We start from the raw sequence: 26,321 nt of genomic DNA, 5'->3' as shown, positions 1-26,321 counted from the left end.
TTAGCGGCATAAGAGCAAACTCAGCCTGCTGACACATTTAAAAACAGCATAAAAGCAGAAGTTAGAGAGACAACTTAAGAAAGCTTAAAGTTCATTTCCTTGCTAGCAATTACATGCTTTGTACTTTGAGTTAAATGTCAGCCAATCCTGACGTTTTGCACCATCTACTATCTTAGTTTAGCCAGTTGCTATGCTGTTTAGCACTTAACTCAAAGTACAGCTGAGGCTGATGGGAATGTCTATAGTTTTGCATGTTTGGCTATTTGGTTGCAAATCTAAAAATCTAAAAATCTAAATGCTGACTGATGAAAAGACAGGGGAATGTACTGCAATTCATGCTGCAGAAATTCCTCCAATAATTGTCCTGAAATTTCACTTGGACCCAGAAATGTTAAGCTACTGGTGGAAAAGTGAGAGGGATCACTAAAGTCATTAGGATGCATCCTCTGGTACACAGGGATGGCTGTGCCAATCTCTCCAGTGGACATGTTTCAGTGGATAAGTGAAGAAGTTGACCTGCTGGTGGAGCCAAGAAAGTCGAGAAGAAAGAAATGTATTATCATGGATCCTTGAATAGGCGATCTGTACCTAATTTCATGGCAATTCATCAGAGTTTACCCAAAAAAATCAACCTCATGGTGGTCAGGGGACAACGTAAGTAGAATGAACCCTTTAAGAGGTCATGAATGTCTGTAAATTACACATTTGCATGGTATTCTATCAAACAGTTTGTTGAGACATCAGTCTGGATCAAAGTTGTGGCGTGATTAACAGCAACAGAGCTCGTTCACGATACAATTACCAGCGAGCACGTACCTGAGTGAGGCGCTGCGGTCACGAGGTGTCAACAGGAAGAAGTTGTGTGTGAGCGGACATGACCATGACCATGACACGTGGGACGAGCGACGCATTTACACTTTTTTAATCCATAATAACTTCCCTTTAGTAACAGGTAACACAGGTAACACGGTTGGACTTTCAGTCGGTAAACGTGTCCGAAGCGAGCACCGCATTTACTCAAAAGGTGCGCTTGATATACTGAAGGCTACAGCCGGGACCGAGTTGTCTCCTTGGCTTTCAGACTTTCCGCCATTTTCAAGTTGTTTTTCCTTTTTAAAAAAAGAATAGGACATTAATTTCATATAACCCTTTTATCCCATTCTCTGTGTTATCAGAACATCTTCTCTTTTACAACCCTAATGTCTGACTCCAATAAAGCCTTGTAAAAACATTTACTGTCATTTTGAAGCTCCCAGAAATTAAACATTAAGCAGAAATTACAAAAAGAAATGACCTTTCCATTAATCTTATTAGCAAATGTTCTCTTTGTCTCTCTTTCTTTTGATTATAAAGCCATGGCCTGAAGGTAGATTCAATGAGCTCTGTGGTAGGCCTGTACATCTGAGCATTATGAAGAGAAACAACAGCGAATACTTTCAGCATAATACTTTAATTCTGTAATTTCCTTTGGTGGAATTATCCCTGAAAACACAGACATGGATTTAATGTACTAATAAATTAGACTCCAATTGTAATTGTCTTTACATTATCCTGTGTAATCTGCCCCCCCGCCCTCCCAAATGGATTGATATGTCTGTTTTTTCAAACGATGTAATTTCCTTTAACAGTACTCCTGAGACTGTTTTCTTTCCCCCACAAACTCATCAGTCTAGAGGACAATTGTCCTCCCTGCAAACAAAAAATCTTCATTGCAAAATACAGTACATACGCTTATATGCTTCCATTTTCCACTTACTTATTACATACATAAACCTATAGTTGTGTGCATTTTTGTCATTAAGCGCCATGCATTTTAAAAAAGACTGATTACTTCAAGTGTCCACCAGCTCCCACATTCATACTGCATCTTTTCCATATGGAATAATCAGTCTGTAAGACACCTCTTGGTTTAAATTTCCTGCAGTCAGTTGAAAATAACATTGCTACATGGGAAGTGCAATATCACATAGTTGAGCTCTGTCAGAGCTGAGTATTGTCACATCACTGCTGTCCTGTTTCCAAGATGTTGCATTGTATCAAGTCTCACAGGCTTCAGGGACATCAGGCCCACACAAAGGTCTATGTCTGTCCTTCACAGAGCTCACAGTGTTTCCCTTGAAGCCTCATGTATCTTAGTAGTAATGCACTCTTCCGATAGTCCCAGTTCCCGACCCCAGGATATCAGGCTGGCCATTCCTCCAGATCTCCCGTATGATACGTTCCCTCTCCTCCAGTCGCTGTGCCCGTTCCAGCTCCTCAGCTGAAGTAAACACGTTCACACTCAGTGTCCCATTCGATTGGATGGTGTGATTACCAACGGGGATTTCTGTACTCGGCAAGGAGATAGGTGCCTCTGCATCGTCCCCGTCTTCATCTTCATCGTCCTCACTCTCCTCGTCCTCTTCGCTGATGTCCTTTAAGTGTTTTTTCTCAGGCGTGGAGGGGGCGACGTTGGTCCGCGGCTTGCAGGAGATGCGGATGACCAGGAGGCAGAGTGTGAGCACCAGGCCGAAACACACTCCAAGCACAAAGTAAAGGCCGAAGCTCTCTGGGTTTGCTGCAGAAAGGACAAAAATAAACAACGTCAAAGAGGTCAAATGTTGTTTCTTGAGCTCACTAACATGGGGAGATGTCGTATAGTGCTGGGTTGCAGTGTGAATTACCTTTGATGTGTGCATATGCAGCTATGCTGTTGCTCAGGAGGTCCATTTCTTTTTTCTTCACATCCATGGTGATCTTTACTCAAATTCTTTCACACCTGAAAAACAACAAACATAGGACAGATCTGACTTTGGTGTACATTGCAACGAGACACCATATTAAAGCTCTTCCAGGTGGTAAAAGTCTCCTAAGCACCCTTCCTCCAGTGTTACATTCTGTGCAGCGCCTGGATGTCAAACCCACTGACCACGGTACTTCTTTATAAGCCTTCAGCTGTGTGGGTTGAGGCTTCCAAGTGTCAAACAAAAGCTCCTCTGTGTCGTCCTAAAGTAGGGATGATCATAACGCATTTGGCACATGGCACTCGGCCTCTGCCATTCTCTCAGAACCATGACAGCCCTCTATAAAAAAGGTCAACTGTCAATTTTCCAAGTCGCCGCAAAGGACTCCTTCCTGCCTGATGGGACTCCCAGATCAATCTGCGAAGCTCAGAGGAAAAGAGCAGTTTGTTGTTGACTTAAGCGTATTGTTTGGACTTTGTGTCCCTGACGTGTTAGCTGTCTGTCCTCCATCCTGTCAGTCTGAGGAACCCTATTGTGTTGTTAACCGTTCCAGTGTGTGGCCGTGACTCTTAGCACTCCCAAGGAAGTCTTTCTTAAATTAAACCTGTGGAGCCAAGCACCAGATGAGATACAACAACAGTTCAAGTTCATTCTTCTTTTGCGGTCTGTGTTTTTTGTTTTCAGCAATTATCTACATCCTCTGTGTTACCTTCATGCTACCTCCTCACTCAGTAGCAAACAAGCCTGTTTCCCATCTGAAAGAACACATTTATTGGTTTTGCCGGCATGAATTACCGAACCGGGGTCGTGTTGTGCTGCTGGGTCTTTCTGTATTTCCACCGTCAACCTTCCTCAGCTCCCCTCCTCCTCCCTCCCCTCCCAGCACATCCTGCTGACTCTGGCTTTTCTCCTGTGATTTGCCATTTTGTGAACATTTTCCACGTCCATGACTTGATGACATCACAGTGTTGCACCATGAAACACATAGGAGTGTTGATGGCAACAGAGGAACGACCAGTTCAAAATAAAAAGGAGGTGCCTTTAATGCTTCCAGCTAAATGTTAGCAGCATTCCCCTTTAACATGTGCTTTGTGTTGTGGCTGGCTGTTGAAAAAAAACAAAAAAAACCCTGTTCATGTAAAATGATGATGAACTGTGAAGCCGTCCAACTCTTACGTGTGTGCGCACTTTTCTCTAAGTCGAACCACATGTCACAATGCCTACACACAGATCACGTGGATGTCCTCAAATTGCACAATCCACATGTTTGTGTTTGCGTTTACCTCCAAATTGCTCCCACTGATAACCTCAGTGCTGGATTTATATCATGATGTGAATTCTTCCATGATTTACGCAGCGTTTTTATGCTTATTTGATGATGTTTAGCTTTTAGTAAAAATTCAAGCATACAACCACACACATGAAAACGTAACGTGGCTCACAAATGAACTTTAAAACACAGCAAACATTCTCCTGTAAAAGCACAAGTAAACAAACAGTGTAGTGCAGATAAAGTATAAAACTTACCACACAATGAAATTATGAAGCACGTCCTCAGTCCGAGCTCATAGTGGAATGGAGAATGGATGCAAAAGGATCACGCTTCTCTCCCTTGCAGTTGGATCAGGGCCTGTGATCTTTGGTCCTCAGGCTAAACAGTTCGTTTGGCCACCCTAAGAAGAGAGCAAACACACACACACACACACACACACACACACACACACACACACACACACACACACACACACACACACAGACGTCAAGCCACATTAGATCCAAACTCAGGGAGGTGTCTGCAATGCAAACAACGACAGGCCTATTGCAGGATACATGCTCCAGCAGGAGACGAGAGGCAGCCTTTTCAGTTTTCACTGGTTCGACTGTGCTGTCTTGAGCCCGTACGGGGTAAAATGCACAGACTGCAAAAGAAACACAGGAATGTACATCCTGACAGCTTTATTAGGAGCACCTATACAGTTTAATGCAATCCAATGCAACAGATCTGCCACAAACTCTTCCTTTAGGACGATTATGATGTTCAGGTTTTTGTTGATTCAACTTCTTATTGAGGTTGTAGTTTTGTTGCACTGGACTGCAGCATAAAAATAGTTGTATTCTCTTTTGAAAATTGGAGAAAAAAATGCACAATTGCTGCAAAGAGTGAGGAGATTTCAGGAGACTTTTAAACAATGCTATCTGTTGCTGCAGGGATGAGGAGGGAAACATCCCAACTAGTTTAATGTGAAGATTAGTGTTGTTAACTTTAGCGTGAGAAACAGCAGAATTCCTTGAGGCCATTGGAAGATAATGGGCTGGATAGAAACCAGAGGATCTGCAACCTTTGCAATGAAAATCGCTTGGGTGACGAGTATCATATATTGTAATGTAAGCGTAAAGAATTAGAGAAAGGTATTTGCCAAAGTATTATTCAAACCTTCCATCCATTTAAATGAGTTTTGTTGTTACAATCAGATAAGCCAAAAGTGAAATGCTTATATGATTTGTTGTATTTAACCATGCTGTGTGCCATCATTTTGTTATTATTGTATGTTCTGATTGTGCTCCACATGTGACCATGGTTCTGAGCCAGGCACATAAATGAAATGACAACAACAATCTGTTTTCCCTGCTACGCCAAAAGTTCCTTCGCATCTCTCGCAGCCCAAAAGCACAACAGTCTGCCAGAAATCCTACAACACGAGCCCCAGAATCACTTTCCTTTACTCTATAAAAGGCATGTAATGTGCTGGGGGTGAGTGCTTTACATGCCAGGTGGGGGATCGAGGGCTGTGAAAAATGCTGCGCTGTGAAGTTTTCTAACTTGTAGGCCTATTTAGGAAAAAGCTCCACTGCCAGCTGTAGTTGGTTTAACAGAGCCTCTGTGCTTTCCAGGGCAGATTTTGATCTTGCTGACTCTTGGCAGATACTATGTACACTACAGAGCGCCTGACCGAGACAGCGCTTGGGGCTAAGTGACAGAGCTGTCACTATGGTAACGTGCTTTCCAGACCACCCCCTTCGGTCCCCACGGGAGCCAGACGATGGGCCTTTTGTTTCTGCAGTGCACCGTAGGGACGGACCGACGTGCTGTCTTCCTTCCTTCTTTCCTTTCTTTTCAATTATGAGCAAGTTCATCTCGTCACTCCAGAGTGAGCCTAATCCCTCCCTACTAATGGAATCTATTCATCATCATCATCCAAGCAGAGCTGGCGAACCTTTCAATGAGATATTTTGTTTTTGTCTCAAGGGTAATAAAGTGAACGGCTCAAATTACTACAGCTGTTCCTCAAGCCAAGGTCAAAGGTAATGATTGGACTCCTCCAGTACAGTAACTTCTCACACTGGAATGCAGCAACAATGAGCTTCATCAGCACTCAGGCATCTGTTACTGGTGGTTAATGACAACTGGAGACCTGTTTAAACCTGACCAAACACTCATTATCCTACCCTGTTGTTTTGTTGTGCTTGTTTTACCTCAAGATGGAAATTATTAACAGACCTTCCCCAGCTATGTGCTATCCCATGACTCAACCTATAGTCATTTTCTCCATGTGCCACATTTTGCTTTTCTATTGCAGATGTTTCCTTATCCAACAGCCTTGAACATGAAACCTTTGTTACAGCAAAGAAGTCATGCATTCGCAATTTAATCATGTTTTACTCAAACTTAAATTGTGTTATTAGCTGCCTGGTAAATATTACGTATCACATTTTGACAACCGTGACGGCTTAATAAAAAAAAAGCAACAAAACTAATTAAACTGATTTTATCACTTTGGATAGGACCGTGCACTTTGGCAAAAACAAAGAAACAAAGAAACACAGCTTCTCACTTCATTTCTCACGACCTAAACTGCAATTTTTGGGGACATTCACACCAACTGCTCTGCTATAGAAGTGAGAATATAAAAAAAAAGAAATCAACACACCATATGGTGTTATTGTGTGGAAAACCTGCTTAAAACTTCACTTTTCAAATAGAATTTAAATGCAACTGTGTTAGAACTAATAAATGATGGACTTTAACACAAGCTGTTCTCTGTCTTTCATTATTTTGTTACAAATAATAATCGTATATGTAGAGTCGAATGCATGAAACAAAATATATAAAACAGCTGATATGTGACTTTCCAATGATCTGACCGAACCAGACAACGTCTGAGTTCTTGTGGCGTTAATGTGGAGTCCTATTTCTTGTCCCTGTCTTATCATTTGGCTTTCCTGGCCTCATATCCTGAGGTCAAAAACCAAGACATCCCCTTCCTGAGTCTTGCACGCTGCTGAATATTAAACAATCTCTTAATCCCTCCTGACATGGCTTAAATTGTGTGGGAAACGTATGTCTACATCTCTTTATCTCATATTAAATCAAAACTAAATATAACCCGAGGAACAAACGATAAAGGTCTTTCCAAAAATCTGTCAGTCAGCGATGAGTCGGTAATGTTTGGTCAAAGCAGTGAGCGCTCAGACTAAACGCCAGCATAAACACATTATGGTGTTGTGGCCGAAGAAGAGGTCAAACACTATTCCTGACATTGTTTTGCTTTGCTTTGCTTTGAGGAGCTGAGTGGAAGAACAACTTTAAACTATCATGTAGTGAAAAATCTGTGTTGTCGTCCTCTTAGAGATAACCACAATGGCCCTTCCTTCCCACAGGGTTTGTCCCTTTCCGCACGGACAACATCCAGGTCAAAGCCCTCCTTCAGCATCATTGCTATTGTGTAAGATAAGTAAGTTAAGACAGAATGACTGAGCTGTCGTCTCCACACAACTGGCCAACACGTCAGCTGCCTCCTGACAAGGGCAGATTCTCCATCAGTATTACTTGTTTCAATGTCAATGCTTCTCTTCCACAAAGTCATAACCCTTCAGTGGAATTTACGCAGGGAGTCAAGCCACATTTGATTTATACACAGAAGACCAAAAGTTCAGATTACACAAGGGAGCGAGTCAGTGTTATTTCTTCATTGTAATGACACACGTCGAACCGCAGAGGGAACAAAATATTTTTAATACTTCGAATTTCAGTGCGGCCGCAACTATTCCTGGCACAACGGATGGTCGGCCCGGGACCAACACAGAATGAAAATAGCCAGATTTCATTGTTTTTAAACTTAAGTCCCCACAAAGGCTCTCTCTGCTGAGGGTTAGAGTTATAGCATCTTACATGGTGTCTTTGCTCTTGATCGTTGTTCATTAAAACGTTCCTGCTTTGATTCTGTGGCTGCTACTGAAGAAAAGCAGCCGGGACTTAATGATGCACTGCATCAAACAAGGCAATCTGGTGTAATTTATTCACTATTTTCAGCTTGTGGAGCACATTCTGAATTCTTGTTTCCCTTAAATAAATATACTGAATCAAAGCTCGGTCTTGGCTCAGTTATGCTCACACTGATGAAGACATTCTTTCACTAGCTGATGAAAGGTTAACAGCCACCTTTGAAACTGCCAAAGAGTCTGAAACTCTATCACAAAAGCATCTGCTGGATTTCTCTACATGCGATTTATTACACACCTGTAATCAAGCCAAGTACTAAAACATAATGAAACTTTAAGCTCTGCCCAAAACAGAAGAGGTGCAGGAGATTACTTTCCACTCGGTAAACAGAAACATTGTCCAAACTGAGATCTGAGATCTCATTCATGAAGCTCCAGAGGATGAAGGTCATTTCTTGTTGAGTTTTCTTCACATCCAAGAAGGTCGCAAAGGAACATTTCTTGAGAAATTAAGAGTGCATTTCTTCCTCTTGGGTTTCAAGCTGTGCAAAGCGTTAGTGCTGCTTCCTCCTTGTCAAGGCCTGCCAGAGTGTCTGACTGAGGGGGAAACTGTTGCATTTGGAAACAGGACAGGCATGTGGTTGCAATCAGGAGAGAGACGTGGAGCACCAGGTGAGGTTGACCTCGAACAGACCTGGGTCAGAGAGTATGTGCAAATTACTTTAGAGTTTGTTTTATTCTGTAAAAGGAGCCAAGTTTGAGCAGCAACACTCAGAGGTGGGATGTGAAGCAGAAGAAAAAAAATCTCTTGTCCATATCTTGATACACATTTCAGGATCACTTCACTCGTTTGTTCCGGAGCTTTCGACCGTCTCACACTGTTTTCATCCTTGTGCAACACGGGGACTTGTCCTGATGAAGACGAGCGTAGAGCAAGCAAGCGATTGTTTCGTCAACTGCTGTTTCCGAGGTCAAGCGTGAACTGTCAGTCTCAACTGTCACGCAATAACGAGGACATTAAGATCTGCATCCTCCTCTGCTGATGAAGAGCGTGTGATGCGGTTGAAAGTGCTTTGAAACGGGATATGTTGGACTGTATTTCAGGAGACATTACATTATCCTGATATGAATGAGACAAACAGCTCCAGATTGCAAAGTCAGAACTTGCCCAAGTGTTATTAGCTTTCCTAATGAGTGGGTCTTTAGTGGACATACATTCAGATCTACAACTGTTGTTTGTGCAGCATTCAAACGTTGACATTTTATGTTCTATTAGATGATTCAATCTTATGCAAACGCCTTGAATTTGGTTTAGATGTTGACATAGAGCTGAAAGAAAGCTTTGTTTGGTCATGTGTTGATGTTTTTGGCTTTGGGCATGCACTTTATTTGACATAGACTCAATGAACACTCAAAGGACAAATAACTTTTCCAAGAGTAAACAGAATCAAACCAGTCAGGCATTGTCGGCAAGTTATTATTTGACTTTTGACTGCATATTTCAACAAAGGTAGGGTTGTAAATCCAACATGACTCAGTGTGCCAATGGGACGCCAGCTTGGCTCAGGAGTAACTGCAACCCTTTGCCCCAATGAATCCCTGTTTATCCTCACGTCATAAAGAGCGAACCACAGTGCAGCGCTCGTCCTGTGAAGAACATATTTTGTGAGCCATGGCAGGTAATGGGAGTGTAATGGAGATATGGGACTGAACTGGGGGGTTAGGGCAAGTGGCTAATAGCACACAGATGTGTTCCTGATGTGAGTCCGAAAGCTTTACTATGTAAATCAAGAGGAGATATCCAATGTACCATCTTCCTACGGACATTATCACGATACCAATCAAGCAGAGCAAGTAGTGCTCATGGCAGTCGGAAGCCACATTGGAACCACAGCCGTGTGTGTGTGTGTGTGTGTGTGTGTGTGTGTGTGTGTGTGTGTGTGTTGGTAGTTACTGGTTGTCTGTGTGTGTGTGTGTGTGTGTGTGTGTGTGTGTGTGTGTGTGTTCCTGTATGTAGAAATCGATTCATATGAACATTCCTTCATGATTCTCTAAAGCAGAGGGGGCTTTAGATCATCCTGAAGTCAGAGCTCCAAAAATAGAGCCATGATCTCACCCTTTTCATCGATCTGGTCCACAATCCAGCAGCGCGCCCACGCCACACACTGTATCAATTACATGGACCCTACGGATTACTCTGTGACACAAAACACGTGTTTGCCCTTTGTATGATTGGGTCCGCTGCCTTCGCTCTATACAGCTCATGAATGTGTGGTGGGGCTCCACGAGATTTAGGAGGTTCAGAAATGTTGTTGTGACAAGAACTACATTTAGGTAGTAAACGTGCTGCCTGCTTTTTAAAAAGGCCCGTATGGCTTCTACATACATTAGCCACCAGTAGTCATTACAATAACGTCAACAGCATTGTAATCTGCCATGGAGATGAGTAAATACGCCCTTATTGGCAGAGCCAACAGAAATGTCAGCTAAACATTTCCTTATCACATGTAGCGATAAGACGAATGCTTTTTAATTAGTTGTTTTCTGGCTGAAGAATGAAATGTCATGGGGTGGTTGTTCACTTGGCTAGGGAGAGAGATTTTGTTCCAAAACAAGAGTACAGTCTACAAAAAAGAGATCTACAGTAAGTGCTGTTTTGTCATTAGTGATCTTCTAGGACATTAAATCATTCTAGAAGTTTTTCTATTCATTTAATACAGCCTCCAGACGGTGACTAACTTAATCTCTCTTCGGCGAATATCATTTAAAAACACAAATGTACCAAATAGATGGAGTTCTAGTCTGTTGCACCCTGTTTGACCAAATAATCATAAACAGTTTAAACAAAAATAAAAAGGCCACCACTTCTGTGCATGCTCAAGTGCATTGTTGTGGTGTGTGTCTGGCCACATGTGTGTGTGTGTGTGTGTGTGTGTGTGTGTGTGTGTGTGTGTGTGTGTGTGTGTGTGTGTGTGTGTGTGTGTGTGTGTGTGTGTGTGAGCTTAGCCAAAACCCATTTGACTTAGAGTGTCCTACTGGAAAGCAATAAGCCCAGAGCCATGGAAGACATCAGTGATTGATGGGAGCTTTGCTAAACACAGTTTGTGAGACAAGTCATTCATCAAACTCCCCTTTCTCTCATACTCTAAAATATCCTCCTGGTTACTTAATGCGAGTGAGATCAAAAGAACAAGCAGAACATACCTTTTTGTCATTTACATCTTCATGTAGAGTCATAACGTCACCGTTCACATTTGAACAATGAGTTTATGAAGAGGATTAACAAAGAGGATCGTGGTTAATGTGCACTGAGTGCTGCATGATGGAAGATGAATGAGCAAAGACACGTTTTTGCTACATATTCATGCCTAGTGTATTATAGACATTGCTGTAACGTTAAACTAGTTAATGAAAAACACTCCAGGGTGTCTTTACAGCAGGCATTGGCTAAAAAAAATAGCAGTTACTATCCTCAATAGTAAACAGTGAGCAGCAGTAACAATTAGATTTAAAGAGCCCAAGAGTTTGAATGGACCCCTCTGTTCTGGGAAAGAGTGCTTCAAAGAGATCAGCTGATGATAAGCTGATCTGGGTGAATGGCTGCATGTCATCGCCTAAATATGCGCCATGAAATCTATTATTGAAGTAATTTAACTTTCCTCACAATGTGTTCGCGATGGATATTTGTTCTTTAGCTTTTGAGTGCTGACTCATCTCTACTGTGACGATATGATCTCCAGGAGAGGTCGTAGGTCAATTCAGGTCAGTGTGATTTTGGTTAAAAAATAATTATTTTTTCGGTCAAAGCTCAGATTGCTGGGATGTGTGAGTGAGCCACTGGGCTCCAGTCTAGCAAACTGAACTGTGACTAATACCTTGTTTAACTAGCCTTGAAGATTTTTGGGGAAAAGGAGTAAACATGAAATTATAAATCATTTAAATTTATGTATGTTGGAGTTTTTCCATTTGCTCTGTTTGCACTAGCTTTCTGCACAAAGCTATGCTAATGCAGAACCTGGCCAGCCAACAGTGAAGTCTTGATGCAGAAATGTGTGTGTGTCCAAGTAATACCGGGACATAAGAGACACATTATACTGTATAACCTAAATCGCCGAATGTACACTTTAAAAGCTAATTTCCTTACTGTGGTGAACAAGATAATTCATTTTTTAATATAATACTGCTGGTCTCAAAATTAAAAAGTGAAAATTAAAAAGAGCTGCTTGTTTTCATTACATGTGACTAAATGAGAACGTCCCCTGCGACTGCATTTTATGTAAAAAGACAACAAGAGCAAAGTCCATTATGTAACACCAGGCGTTCTTCAACATGGCATCATCACTCTGCCTTTACAAGGAGATATTTCTTATGAATGGTTATAAATACCAGCACATTTTACCCCTTCTTCTAGCAAAGAGTTTGGTTAATTTCTTGTCACTGTGTAATGCTGTCTACGTGGGGTTCTTTTCTCTTGACTCATCCCAGCTTTGTGTAGGAAACCCTCTGTATCGCCTCCCTGAAAACAGATTGGTACCCTGGGACTTTAGACAAGCAACTGAAATCAGAATGTGACCTCTGACTTCTGGGTTAATAGAGTCAGTCCTCAGGACAGATAAGACAGGACGACTGATAAGTGAGTCAGGTTGGGTTTTTGGTGTGAATGGAGGTCATACAGAAGTCAACTCTTCCCAGCTGGCCTTGAAGGGGTTACCAAGCATTCACACTCATCCTATAGAAGGTTATCTTATTGACTGGAGGAGGCACAGCTGAATCGTGCCAGCCGACTAAGATTGTATCAATCAAAAGAGACCCCCGAGAGCAACCCAGCCCTATCCAGCCACCACCCATCTCCTCCCTCTTCCCTCACCTCGCTTTCCCCCTGATAAGAGGTGCTAACCACAACGTCCAGTGGAGAGAGAGAGTGCTATGGGAGCTGAAGCATATGGTCAACTGCTGTCCTGCATGAATGTTTCTATGAGTTCATGTAAAAACATTTTTTAAAAGAGGTGGAACAGCTGAAAAAGAAACAGAGCCACATGCACCATGTGTGCACTATTCATGCCTAAATTTGAGATCCTGCAACGTCTCCCACCTCTGTTGTCTTTGATTATATGACGTCGACTCTTTCTGGCCTCATGAAAAACACAAAAAGCGACAGGATGTTTGCTTTGATTGTAGCAAGGTGACAGCTAATTAATCACCACAAGGTTAGCCAATAATTTACCGCTGCACAGGAAAAGGCATACCCTGGCTGTCCTGTCCTGTCTCAACTATAAATGCTGCATCAGCTCCTCTTGGGCAGCAGTTCATCGAAAACATAGTGAAAACAAACACATTTAGCAGGACTACGCTTCGATTTATTGACACTGCTTGGATGTATGTGGATTTAAAGCTTAGTCCTCGAATGATAATGACAAAAGCATAGTAATATACCGTAATAAGATATAGTTATTACTTACTAAAAGAAAGTCACTGCTTACTCTGCTTATAGCAAAACTCATTCACTTTTCTGTCCTATTTAACCACTTTCTTAAAATATAAACAATAACACAAGGAACTTATTTTATGTGAAGTAACACCTTACTTAGAGCTGCTGCGATGGAAACCAGATACCAGAGTTTAGAGGACATGGAAGTTTTCCCAGCCTCACGCACCTCTGAACAAGTCTGTCAAACTAACCTTTTAGTTCACATGAGATGCAGAGCATTGAAACTGCAAACACTCAACTACAGAAAAGGTTCCTTAATTGTTAAAATGACAGAGAAAGCTGTGGTTCACCGGGGTTTCTATGGTACTGGTCATACACTAAAATAAACTGTCAAACTCACCCGGGCTGTGATGACAAGTAACGTGCCTCTTCAGTCCAGAGAGCTTCAGGCAAAATGCAAATGTCAGCTTTGTTTCCCTCCAAATTTTGAAAGAAGCACAGCATTACAAGCAGTCCTGACTTTTTCAGTTGATTCCTTGTTGCTGCTGTGGTCAAGTCCTGAAGAGTGTGTGTGTGTGTGTGTGTGTGTGTGTGTGTGTGTGTTTGTGTCTGCCTCAGCGTGTGTGTACAGAGTCTGAGGAAGAGGTGGTAACTTCCTCTCAAAGTTGGAGACGGAGTGAGTAACAGAGTTTTCTCTCTCCCCGCTCCAATCCACAAGAAGCAGGAAAAGCTGTCATACTATCCCCCTTTTTGGATGGAAAAAAAAGAGGAACAGCCTAAAAAGGGCAAGCTCGGGGAAAAGGGGAGGGAGGCGTGTGTGTGTGTGTGTGTGTGTGTGTGTGTGTGTGTGTGTGTGTGTGGTGGGTGGTGGGGGGTTTTCCTCCGTTGTTAAGGAAACAGGCAGAAAGCAACTCCAGGCAAATTAGCTCAGGTTTTCCATGCACAGTTCAGTGTGACAGAAAGAGAAGAACAACACATGAACACTATTGTGAATGTATAGCTGATGTGTAGCTGTGTATGTTTTTACAGCAAGCCAATTGTTTTGTAAGTCTTAAAGGAATAGTTTCTTAAACTCTCACTAGTTTTCTCGCTAAGAGTTAGACGAGGAGATCGATACAACTCTCGCGTCAGTAGCCTAAATATGAAGCTAGCGCCAGCAGCCGGTTAGCTAAGAGTGTTTCCAGTCTTTAAGCTAAGCTAGGCCAGCTAGCTGCTGCTCTATGTTTACTAGTGATATGTGAGAGTGGTATTGGTCATCTCAAAAACTCTTGGCAAGTAAGCAAATAAACATATTTCCCAAAATGTAAAACAATATAAACTACAATGTCAGGGTCAGAATCGCTTCCCCCAAAATATCTAAAGTTGCAAATATATGTGTCAGCAGTCGTCCTATGCTGCCATGATGCTTTCAGTAACATGAAGAATCTCCTAAATTTGATATCGCTTTATATTTAGAGTTTCAATTCAGAAATGTTACGAGCATTTGCAACTTATTATTGGAGTCACGTTCCTCCCAGAACTAGAGTGTGCAGCTATAATGAGAAGGCTCTATGGTTTTGGTGAAAGCAGCCTCACACAAAAGATGGTAAACATGTAATCACAATAGTACGTTAACTCCCATGCTGGAGGAGTTGACGTACTAATTGCTAACAGCTGCGAGCTGAAAAACTCTTCTGGTAGGTCGCATCGATGATCGACCGCACAACTGAGGCCACACTGAAAATAATGATCTTTTTCTAGTTTCAGGATGTTGTACATCTCTTCATTTGAATTCACAGCACACGATCTGAACTCGTGCTTTTGCAACTTGGCGTTTCTTCAACTGTAAGAGCCGTGTACAGTCTGAATGGGCTCAGATGTAAATCTTGGAGGCCACCAAGCTCCGTCTTGACCACATTTTATTGAAGCCACACGCTTGGTAGGGCATCGTGACACTTTTCATTAGCGTTGCCCGTACTCTTCAAGAAAAGCTGAGAGCAGTGAAATTAAATGTTTTATTCTGGCAAAGCGTCATCGATTAGAGCAGAGCTGTTATTGTGCTACACCCTGCTGGGGCTTCAAAAAGAACACCTTGATCTCCATCCCACATGTTGCACTCATAAACCCGCACGCTAACACGAGCGCTCTGCTTATGAGCGGCGATGTTGATGAACTCCCTTCCATTGAAATGGGATTGCATATTGGACCCGTTGGCTTTTCAGACTCATCACTCCAAATCACACATCCTCCCACTGCCCCTTTCTCACATTTCTGCTTTTCCCTATCCCCTCATTAAAACAAAATCCTGGATGCAAACAAAACAAAACAGAAAGCAGAAGGCATCTCTCCAATACCCCCCCCCTGTCAATGCAATCAATAAAGAGGAGGTGTAGGGGCTGGATCGGGGGTTTTCGGGAAAAGCTGTGTCCCTTCAGTGCCAGGATTGAAATGCTTCTCTGAGCTGCATCAGTGATCACATTCCTGCCTGGATCTCATCATGGCTGGCAGATGTCCACCTGTCCCTGGGGCTGAGTTATACTCCAGCACTGTGTTGGTCTGACGGATAAGTTAGGGATACGGAGACAGAGAGAGACAAAAGACGGATGCAAAATGCAAAAGCAAGAGAGAGGTGACAGGAGGTGAGCATGAGGCTTGGAGAGAAATGAGAGAAGTGTAATTATAGGGCACCTATAGCTTTCAAAGCAGACTTTTCCTGGATCATGTCAGACAAACCTGAGCATGCCAGTGTCAAGTTCAATGTAAATACACAGTATATCATTATGAGCTGCTGCGGAGGCGGAAACAGGGAGGGCTATGTGTCTGATGACCGGGGAGAGTCTGTCTGCAGGTGGGAAAGGATGAAACAAGAAGTGAAGGTGTCTGTGTGTTTGAAGATGGAGGGGGATGGTGGGGAAATTTAAACAAGATAGCACTCGTTCACAAAGCTCGCAATGCGCTCTAAATAGCTTTCATAGGAACAAAAGCTAACGACCGTCTTTAACCAAGATTAATATTTACAGTGCGTTTCATGAGGGAGACGCCTCACCCACTCATTTTCCAAAAGGTTGTCACACAGAGCCTTTGTTGGTGATCCGCGCTGTAGGGATGCCGTGTGAATGAACGGTGAATGGAGACCTTTGATGTGAGGCTGACTTTGGTCGGTAAGGACGGATCACAAAGCACAGAAAAATCGCTTAAACTCAAGATAAGAAAGTGTAGTGCTGTAGTGTAGTGTAGTCCTCGTAGAGAAAGCTAATAATCTGATCATTAGCATGGAAGAATAATAACTTTGTCCTCCTTGCTCAACCTCACAGAGGGGAAACAAACACCAGCCATAGATGACACATCTGTACACTGAAGGGAATTAGCATTGTTCTTTCTTAAATGAAAAACATACTGAGATATCAAACTGCAAACACATGTTGCTAACAAGTTAGGTTTACGTCAAGCGACACTGTTGATGAAGCAAATAACATATAAAGAAAGAAATAAGGTGTTATTTTTCCTTTCTTTTTTTAATGTAGGTTATCATCAAGCTTGCCAGAGTACAAACACTTTGGCATTCACAAACTGCTCATTAACATGTCCTTGGCAAACCTGTAGATGGATGCTGTCTGGGTGTTCACTTTCAGGTCCTCCCTCTTTCCAGTGCATGAAAACACATGTCTCTTTGGCCCCTTGTGCCCCCACATAAAAAGAAAGCTCACTGGAGGTATCTGACTGCAGACGCTTCTTTATGGGACAGATGGGATCCCAGAGCATGGAGCTCCTGTTCATGGGCTTTGTTTTGTGATCTTAAGTCTGATCTCCTTCCCTCTGTGATTCCCCACTCCCTCTGCATGCATAAATAATAAATCACATGCACATATGTAGGCACGGAAACACAATAGCGTGCGTGTTTAGAGACGCATAAGCACATACTATCTGTAGTATACCGACTGACTCTGTGTGTTTGGTACACTTACATCCTCCTTGATTACAAGCTTAAAGGAATACTTCACCGCAAAAATAATTTGTAATGGAAATGTTTACCAAATGCCTCCATAGTGAACAGTGTTTTAAAGAGTTTTAGTGAAAACGTATGTGTTTGGGAAGTAGCGAGCATACGACTGCATACATGACACTTGGATTATACTGCACCAGTCGTGTTGGAGTTTGTAAAAGGATGTTTAGATATAGTTTGACTGTAACTCCCCCCTTTACTTTGTTTTTGGTATCTTCGTTCACCGTGAAAGAATGCTTTAGGAAACACGGTAACACAAGTAACTGATATACAAATGATGATTCCAGGTGAGATGTATTCCTTTAAAACGAGTCAGTTGGATTGTACATCATTTCATATGATTAAGAAATGAGTTGACAAAGGGGGGAAAAAGGAGAGGTCTGTTTGGCATTAGGCGGGAGGCCAGGGCAGGAAGTGGTCGAGGGGTTTCACAGAGGCGGCCCATCCACAGTGCAGGCGGTGGTCACTCCACCATGAGGGCCAGGATAAGGCCCCAGTGTTCACCCTCGCCCCCACTCCACTCTCTGTCACTCGACACAGAGATTAAACGAGTGGAGGAGGGAGAACGGAGGGATTGCAAAAGTGGAGGAGAAGTGAAGGGGTGAGATTACATAAAAATGTCAACACCTTGGCAACTAGTCGTAGCTCTCCCTGCCTAGTTTCATAGCTTCGCTTCCTCCCTTTCTCCTGTTAAGCTTCTCTTGCACTCTTTTCGCCTCAGCGCATGACAGTGAGTTGCCAAACGCCATGAGGATCCAAACACTTTAGCTGAACCTCTCACATTCCTCCTGCTCAATGTATCATGCTCCTGGTGTCAAATGAGGTGCTGTTAAATTAAATCAAAACAGTGAGGTTTTGTTTTCCTAAAAATGATCAGCATTCCTTTCAAAATAAGAGACTTTTATTGTTGCTGTGAAGATTAATCATTTCTGGACGACTGCAGTCTTGTATGCTCTACTAGTATTTACTTATGGTGCTGATAATGTAGGAATGTAAGCCTTTTCTACCATGTCATGCGTCAGCCATTTTTATTTTGTTGGGGCAACCACTTTGATTCAGACTGAATATCTTAACTACTGGATGTCATGACATTTCTTTTTTTTTTTTTACAGACATTCGTGGTCCACAGAGGAGGACTCCTACTGACTTTGTAAGACTTCAAGGATTGTGTGCATGTGTTGATGTAAAGAGAACTGGCAAGTCCACCTAAACAATGTTTCTATTGCTGAAGCTGTGCACATCTGAAAAACATCACAAAGACTTCGCAGTAGGACCAGAACTGAAACGGCTCTTTTACAAACCCCTCTTCCTTTGCATATTCAAGAATAGCTCTTTGTGAGCATGCAAGGACTACGTGGAAACTATGTGACTGAGCAGCTTCCTCCGGCAGCCTTGAAGTGCTGGATATAGGGGATATAGCGGTAAAGCCCTGCAGTGGATTCCCCTATAAGCTCGGATTAGGTCTCAAACAACAGGTTTATTAACATCCAGTCGCATTAATTCAGCCTGCCTAGAGCACAGAGAGAGTCACATCCAGCGGAGAGAGAAATGGTCAGCTGCTCTCCCAGAAAATGAATAATTATTTCCACCTCTGGTCACTTCTTCCAGCAGCACCACTCCTAGCAACACCAAAAAACCCCCATCTGTTTACACATGAGGCATAATGATGGGCTTTCTTTTACAGGGAACTGTAAATGATACTAAGTATATATCCCAAAATAAACACGAACAATGTAGCACTGTGTTCCTTAAAATTATGAAATAGCTTCAACTTGATTGGTGGCGCTCGGGCGCACTGAAACTTTAGTTTCCATTTTGAGATGGAGAACAAAAAAGCGGTGGAGCTCTTTACATTAGTTACACTGTTTTCAGTCAAAGATACAAACCAGCAGGAATATAAAACATTTTTACACACATTGTAACAAAGGAGCAGTGTGTCAGAAAGAGTTGTGTGTTTGCACGTGTAGCTGTCATCCTAGCTGACGTCTGGCCTCTTTATTATTAAGTCTTAGAAAACGACTGGAACTGATGATATAAATACTGACTGACAAGTATTCAGAACTTCCTTTGCAAGACTCACATTTCATATGACACGTGACACTAAGTAGCTCTATTGGACGTCACTGAAATCAAAGGTTTAGCTGCCATGGCAGGAAAATTGCAGCTAGCGTGTTTTTAAAGATTACAGCTGTTTTTACAGAGCAGAAGAGAATATTACGGGGCAAAACCACGGCCACCAACACTTACACACTATCAGATTTGAGGCTGACACTAAAAACAGCGAGACTAGTGATTATGGTTTGATAAAGGCATCAGTCCCAGAGCAAGCTGGAGCCAGTGTTCTTGTCTCTCCTGCACACAGACACAAACACACACACACACACACACACACACACACACACACACACACACACACACACACACACACACACACACACACACACACACGTATAGACATAGATAGAGGCACAGAGGATAAGAGGGAGCAGCTGTTGACCGTCTAAGTGACAGTGTCGTTCTTTGGCCGCCACTTTCAGAGTTTTCTGCTTCTTTGGCCCCGGCATATCATTCGTGACCCTGCCTCCACCCTTGACCTGGCCTCCAGTCCTGTATTGCCTCCCTGTAAGCTCTAGAGTTACAACACATACACTTTCCAAACACTTTGACGGATGGATTCTTAAGGAAAAGTAGGGCAACAATAGTAATAATAATAAAAATAATAATAGAAATGAATGAAGACATGAGAGAAATCAGAATCTACTTTTAGAGACAGCTTTAAAACAAAAGGCTTGAACTGAAGTCCTCCCCCTGCTGTCCCCACTCATGTCCAGGCACCAGAACATTGTGGAGCACCACACATGTTGCCAGTGGAAGCTCCAAAGTGCAGTGTAGGTGCCGCGGGGCTTTTCAGAGGTACCAATTTAGTTTACACATAAACAGTTTGGGCCAACTTACAGGAGTGCAATTGTAGCCTTGTTTCAGAAACTTAACTGTTTCTGCTCCATAACACACGGACGGTTAACTCAAATGAGTCGGGATCGTCTAGAAGCCTCTCGTGTCTTTATGAATAAGGAAAATGTGTGTTGATGTTGGCAAATAATGCTTAAATGAAAATCGGGAAAATCATTTCTGAATGTTGTGAAACTGTGAAACATTTATTATAAATGAAGACGTTTGTTACACATCTGGTAAACATTTGTGCAAATAAAGCAAGCTAATCTAAGTGTCGCAACTGCATGTTCTTATGCATTTATACCTTTTATCCTTTTTTAATGGATAGTTGTATATTTTGAAACTGAAGTCTGCACATAAGCCCTCTACTGTACATACCATAAACATCTCTAAACCCACTTAAATTCTAATTTATTGACTCCACCTGTTGCTTTAGTCTTCCTGAGATGCTTACAGTACGCTTCATAGATCGGTTATTCTTTGACAGTAGATAACAAAACTTCAATTCCCATTACTTAGACCCAACAAATAAGCATGCAGCTGCACGATGACATAATGTCACATGGTATAAAGCTCCTGTTACTGTGGCTTTTATGTTTTATTGTCTTCTTTCTAGCGGATGATTGGAGGGTTAGTAAACAGGAGCCAAACATCCTGCCTCATGTGAGTAACATTATCATCTTCAACTCATAACTACGTCAAAGCTTTACTAGTAAAACATACAAAAACACAGAACTTACATTGTCCACTGTGTGTTATCGAATGTTATCATCAAAAGGATTTATTTTATTTTATTGCGGCCCGTTACAAGAGCAGTGCCTCGCAGTTAACAACTTCTCTGAAAGGAAAAACTTGTTTGTCTTCACAATTAAAGAGTCGCTTGTTTAAGTGCAACAACCCTCCTCAAGGCTCTGGCCTGCGTGCATGTGTGTGTCATCAATTCGTTCTGGCAGAAGTCGTTTCTTAGCTGCGAAGGTCTTATGATGACAAAGAGCTAATGGCACAAACAGACTTATGAATGATTCTGTTTTTTTCTTCATCAATTCCCTCTCTTTTGCATAGCTACGGGCACAAGGAGGTCAATCGGTTCATTTTGAAGCAAACAATCACTGAAGGAAAAACTGCGAGAGCCCTGACTATGAAAACAGACACATTTTCTACCCTCATTCAATGCCAATCAGGTGCCAAATAAATCCACACGGTCCCTTCCCCTGTGCCTCCGTGATATATTATTCTGGAACCACACGTTTCCCAAAGGATGCCCAACCTCACAGTCATCCCCTATAAAAAAAAACCAGCCACTCCTATCCTTATATGCATTGCACACACATACACAGTGATAGATAGACTTGAATTGGGCTTGAACTATCCCACAGGCATGAACTAAAAATACAAGCCCTCACTGGTATTTATGAGTGCTGAGAACAAGTTGAAGTGAAACATCAAGCATTAATGTGCGGCAGGCTGTTGCTGTAAACCGCAAGCAATTGTACGGCCTCGGGAGCACAGCGCTCTCAAAAGCATAATGACATAGAAACTGGCATTGATAATTTGTCAACAAAACAATCTGTTTCCATTCATGCTTTTCCCACAGTGAAGGGTTTGACATTAACTGGGGGGTTTTTGGAGATACCACACGCATCGGGCTGCATGGTGCACATGTGTCTTGCAGAATAAGGATGGGTAGAAACTAATGTGTGTGTGTGGAGAGTTAACCCTGAGTTTATGCACATGCGTACGTTTATACCGTTTACATGTATGCAAGCGTTCGCCTTAATGTGTGTATGAACAGTGTGTGTGTGTCCAATGATACAGGCCTGAGCCCTTTAGATGCTGGCTTTTTTTTTGTTTGCCTCCCTCTCATTAAGGTGGAGCCCGCAGGAGCGCGCTGGAGGAGTGTAATCGAGATAATAACACGGTTGCACAGACAGCTGCTGATGGGGACTGCGGAGCTGAGCCAGGTTGGAAGTCAACACTGCTGAAAGTCAGAGTGCAAGTTTACTTGACAGCATATTCTGAAGACAGGACCCAACATGCTAGGGAAGCAGAGTGAAGGAGCAGATGTGAAAGGTGGATGCACGTGTAAAGGAACACTCCACAAACTAATAGAAAACACACATTGCCTGTTCGCCTTTGAGACGTTCCTATGGAAGACGACTACACTGTAAAACACAGAGCTGTAAACATAAAATGATGAGGGATCAGACTCCTGTAGCATTTTAACTTAACTGAATAGTTTAAATTCTAAAGAGCTACAAACTTTTCAATCCTGCAGTCTGCAGGTTTAGTCGTCTAAAGATAGACGGTGTAGTATTCCTTCCTATGTGCACACACACTCATCACAGCGGTCCATACGGACATCAGTTGCTCATTTTATTTTGCTTCTGAATCACCCAGGCATCCGCTTCCTGTTTGCTCCCACCCCACGAGCTTAAGCCCCATGTAATCGTTCAACACCATGGCACTTCCTTTCCTCTGTCCCTCCATCCTGCCGTCCCCCTCCGCTGGGAACTGTTGACTCATGGTTCACTAAATCAACAGTTTGGGGTTTAGAGGCATCCATCTGGACTGTGGTCACCGCTGTGGCCTGCCGGTCATTTACCTCTTTACAGGAACAAACCGCTGCAGATATAGTCAACACACACGGACACTTGAGATAACAAACTGAGCTGCTTTTTATTGGAAAACAAGCACTTACATCGCACAGTCGGTGGAGCAAAATCGATGTAAAAAAAAAGTTAATAATCAGCTTGTGAATGTGCCAGAAGAAGTTTGTCACAAGTTCTGTTTTCAAGACCCGAGGGTGTTTTTTTGGGAAGCAGACGTCCTACCACGCTCTGTTCTCTGAGAATTGATTTAGCCTGCAGATAAGTGTGACCTTCCTTTCTTCAAACAAAAAGAAAAGAACACCAGCCAATGGCTGCATGTCAGCGTGAGGGAGCGCTCAAAGATTTGAATGTGTTAGCATCTAGTCTCGATCTTCAGTGGATGAATGCAAACCTTTTGAGTTCGCAGCTAAAGTACTTAATGACTTACTCCTCCCTATGAGGAGCGAGAGCAAGAGCTGACAAGTATAGGACAAATCTCATCTTTTTGTTCACAGTCAACCCATATCAAAGCACCCTCTTACCGTAATCTATTACTTCCTTCAGGCGCAGCCGAGAATAGATTACCGTCATTAAAAATGTAGAGATACAGAGTTCATGAACCATTTGTTCTTAGCATGATAGCATGTCTGTTGCACAGACAGGTTAGAGTAAGATGATATATTTATGGAGGCTCAAATTTGAACCTCAGTGATTTATGAAATCTACAATTTGCTCAGAGTAAAGCTCTGGGGGGTTTACATCTCTGCACACGCAGCACTGCATGAACACTGACTACATCAACACCTCAGAGTTCAGGGAGAGGAGAATGTGAACCCTGCCTGTATAAAAGTGTGTGCATGCGAATATATGTGTGCGTATGAATGCACCGCGTGTGCATGCGTGTGTGCACGTGTGCTGCAATGCACTTTTCAGCTCTCCCATGACAGGGGGAATGTGAAAACATGACTCCCTTGGGAGTGGAAACCATCTGCCTCACTTGTAATGAGCTTGTGCAGTGTCAGGGTGTTTACATTGAGGCTGCATGTTTGGAAGAAAACAAATGGGCAAAGCTTCATAAATCAGTTTCCTGTTCAGCATAGTGCGATTCTTATCGCTAATGTAAGGAGTGACCTGTAATCTGATGATTTGCCCACATGCAAAGGCCGCTCTGTTTATTCTGTGAGTGTGGTGTCTGTCAGACAAGCAGACTAGCAGAGGCGGAGGGTGTGCCCGCGTGCAAGCACTGTTGCTGTGTTATTGTTATCATGTTACTTTTTCAAATTGATCGGATTTTATAAGATTTGTGAAAAATGCATGAAGCTTTTCCATCTTCGCACACCGACCGTCACCCCGACCCACACTCACTGCAAGGATATCCCGTTTTGTTTTGCTTCATTGGTTGGAAGGTAATAAACATCTCCTCTGAGAGAATGAAAAATTCCAGCAGTGCAGCTGTGGCGTCCGACTACAAAGCAAGCAGGGCAAGACTGCGACCCCTAACCCCCCCTCCTCCCACGCCTAGACAGTTCACCTCTCTCCCAGCGCGTAACCTACTCCACTTGCTTTTTACACCGCAATCCTCCTGGATCCAATCTGAGGAGCTGCAGCATTAGCTGTAACATGAGGATGAAGCCACTGTTTTAACGTGAAAATAAATGGATGGAGCGAAATGTGCCGTCCACGTCCAGGAACAATGACTATACCTTTAACATTCCTCTATGTGGATTCCAAACCAAACAGTTTGCTCTGGTTAGGTTTCATTGAATGTTGATTAGATTAAAAGAGACCTTTCATTTCCTACAGTATGTGGAAATGAATGTTCAGCTTCCAAATGTTTTCCTTACGGGCTCGAAAATACTCCTCGCGCTTGCTTAAAATCAAAGAAGTGCTCTTGGTCAACACACCGATTGTGTATTTCTAGCATTCTTAGCTCATGTTGACTCATCGTCGCGTCATTTTCAGCATCCAGAAATAGAATCAACGACCGTTTGGTTGGACAGTACAGTATCGGGGGTGATGTTTAGCCCGGAGGCCAGACGTGCAATCTTGAGAGCTTCGACTGCTGAGTTCACCCCAGGACACACGAGTGGAGAAAATAAACCATTACAGGCTAACACAGTATTCACTGGACGCAATGGGGCAGTTTGTGTGTGCGTGTGTGTGTGTGTTGTGTGCATGCGTGTGTCTGTGTGTGTGTGATGATGCATGCAAGTGTGCAGTGGGAACAATAAACACAGCTTGAAGCCTTGAACTCTTAACCACAGGCTGTTATGCCAGTGTTAATACATATTGGAGCATAAACACAGCTGACACCTTGTCAAAGTTGAATTTTTTTAAACTAATTTGCCAGCACACCATTGGCCCTCGGAAGAGAAACATGTTGATTGAGAGAGGCACCAGTTAGGTTGATAAAATACATTTTTACTGTGCAAATATTTACGCCTAAATGTGTACACCAGCACAGAAACTATTCATCAGATATTCAGAGAGAGGTTTGAGATCTTTTGCCTTTAGAGTTATTCCTTTTTTCTCTCTCTCTCTTCTCTCTGGACCTTCACCGCTGTCCCTGGACATTAATCTCTCCTCGTCTGAGTCCCTGCTGCTACACCCGATGCTCCAGGTGTTTGAAGTAAGGACCTCTTAACCCGCTGCTGAGGTGGCGAGGTGTGCAGATGATGGAAGACTGGGATCGTTGGGAGTCTATAATAAATACAGTCAGGCCTTCTAAAAGCTTATTTTACAGTACTGGGGATCATTTACAACAAGAACACTGCAGCAAAAAAATGCACTCTGGGCTTTGATGCAAAGCAATTCCACAGATGGAGGAGAAGTTACTTTTGCGGTCAAAATGGGAGTCCAAGTTTCATTGTGAGTGTGAGTGAGAGACTGCAGACATTTCAGTTTCTGTTTCATTTCTGACCTTTAATTCTTTGCCAGTCAAGGAAAGGAAAGTGTATTTGTATAGCACCTTTCACTAAGAAAGAATTCAAAGTACTTGAAAAGACATGCAGGCCAGATATAAAAGAAACAGCAAAAACAATGAAATAGACGATGGAATAAAAACGTGTTTCTTTCTGTTTTATCAGCGTTTTTGTTTTAAACTTTATTTTTTAAGTGTTGTTTTCTCGTGCCTTCCTTTCTCTCAGATATACATATGTATACATATGTGTACTCAGTGCATTATAAAGGGGTTGTTCTCTAGTATAATAAAAAACTACAACTATTTTAAAAAGAAGATTGATATATGTGGAACTAACCTACTAAAATAAGCGTAGGTATGAACAGGTCGTTACGCAGGAGCAGATCAGAAAAGCATTTTGGCAGTTCAGTATTCTGTACTTTACGACAAAGGTTTTAAAAAAGGCACAAGGGAAGTGTTAAAATGTGAAAAGAGCTGCAGCTGTGTGAAGGAGTCTTTAGAGAGACCT

General features: G+C 42.5%; 1 protein-coding gene across 1 annotated transcript; it reads right to left on the bottom strand.

Annotated features, from left to right (window-relative positions):
• Positions 1–906: 906 nt before the first annotated feature.
• On the bottom strand, positions 907–14,059 carry eva1ba (eva-1 homolog Ba (C. elegans)). Its single transcript, XM_029452135.1, has 4 exons — positions 13,772–14,059; positions 4,251–4,396; positions 2,664–2,758; positions 907–2,557 (listed from the first exon to the last, which is right to left on the bottom strand). The coding sequence occupies exons 3-4, from the start codon at positions 2,728–2,730 to the stop codon at positions 2,133–2,135; spliced, it is 492 nt and encodes a 163-aa protein (XP_029307995.1). The 5' UTR covers positions 2,731–2,758; positions 4,251–4,396; positions 13,772–14,059; the 3' UTR covers positions 907–2,132.
• Between the last annotated feature and the right edge of the window lie 12,262 nt (positions 14,060–26,321).

The sequence above is a fragment of the Cottoperca gobio genome, chromosome 16 (genome assembly GCF_900634415.1).
Source record: "Cottoperca gobio chromosome 16, fCotGob3.1, whole genome shotgun sequence".
Taxonomy (NCBI): domain Eukaryota; kingdom Metazoa; phylum Chordata; class Actinopteri; order Perciformes; family Bovichtidae; genus Cottoperca; species Cottoperca gobio.
This window is presented reverse-complemented; position numbering and strand designations above follow the sequence as displayed.

Excerpts from the sequence above, each read along its gene's own strand:
- eva1ba (XM_029452135.1), bottom strand. The coding sequence starts at position 2,730 with ATGGATGTGAAGAAAAAAGAAATGGACCTCCTGAGCAACAGCATAGCT. Across the intron at positions 2,558-2,663 it reads TGCATATGCACACATCAAAG|CAAACCCAGAGAGCTTCGGC; the intron begins GTAATTCACACT and ends TCCTTTCTGCAG.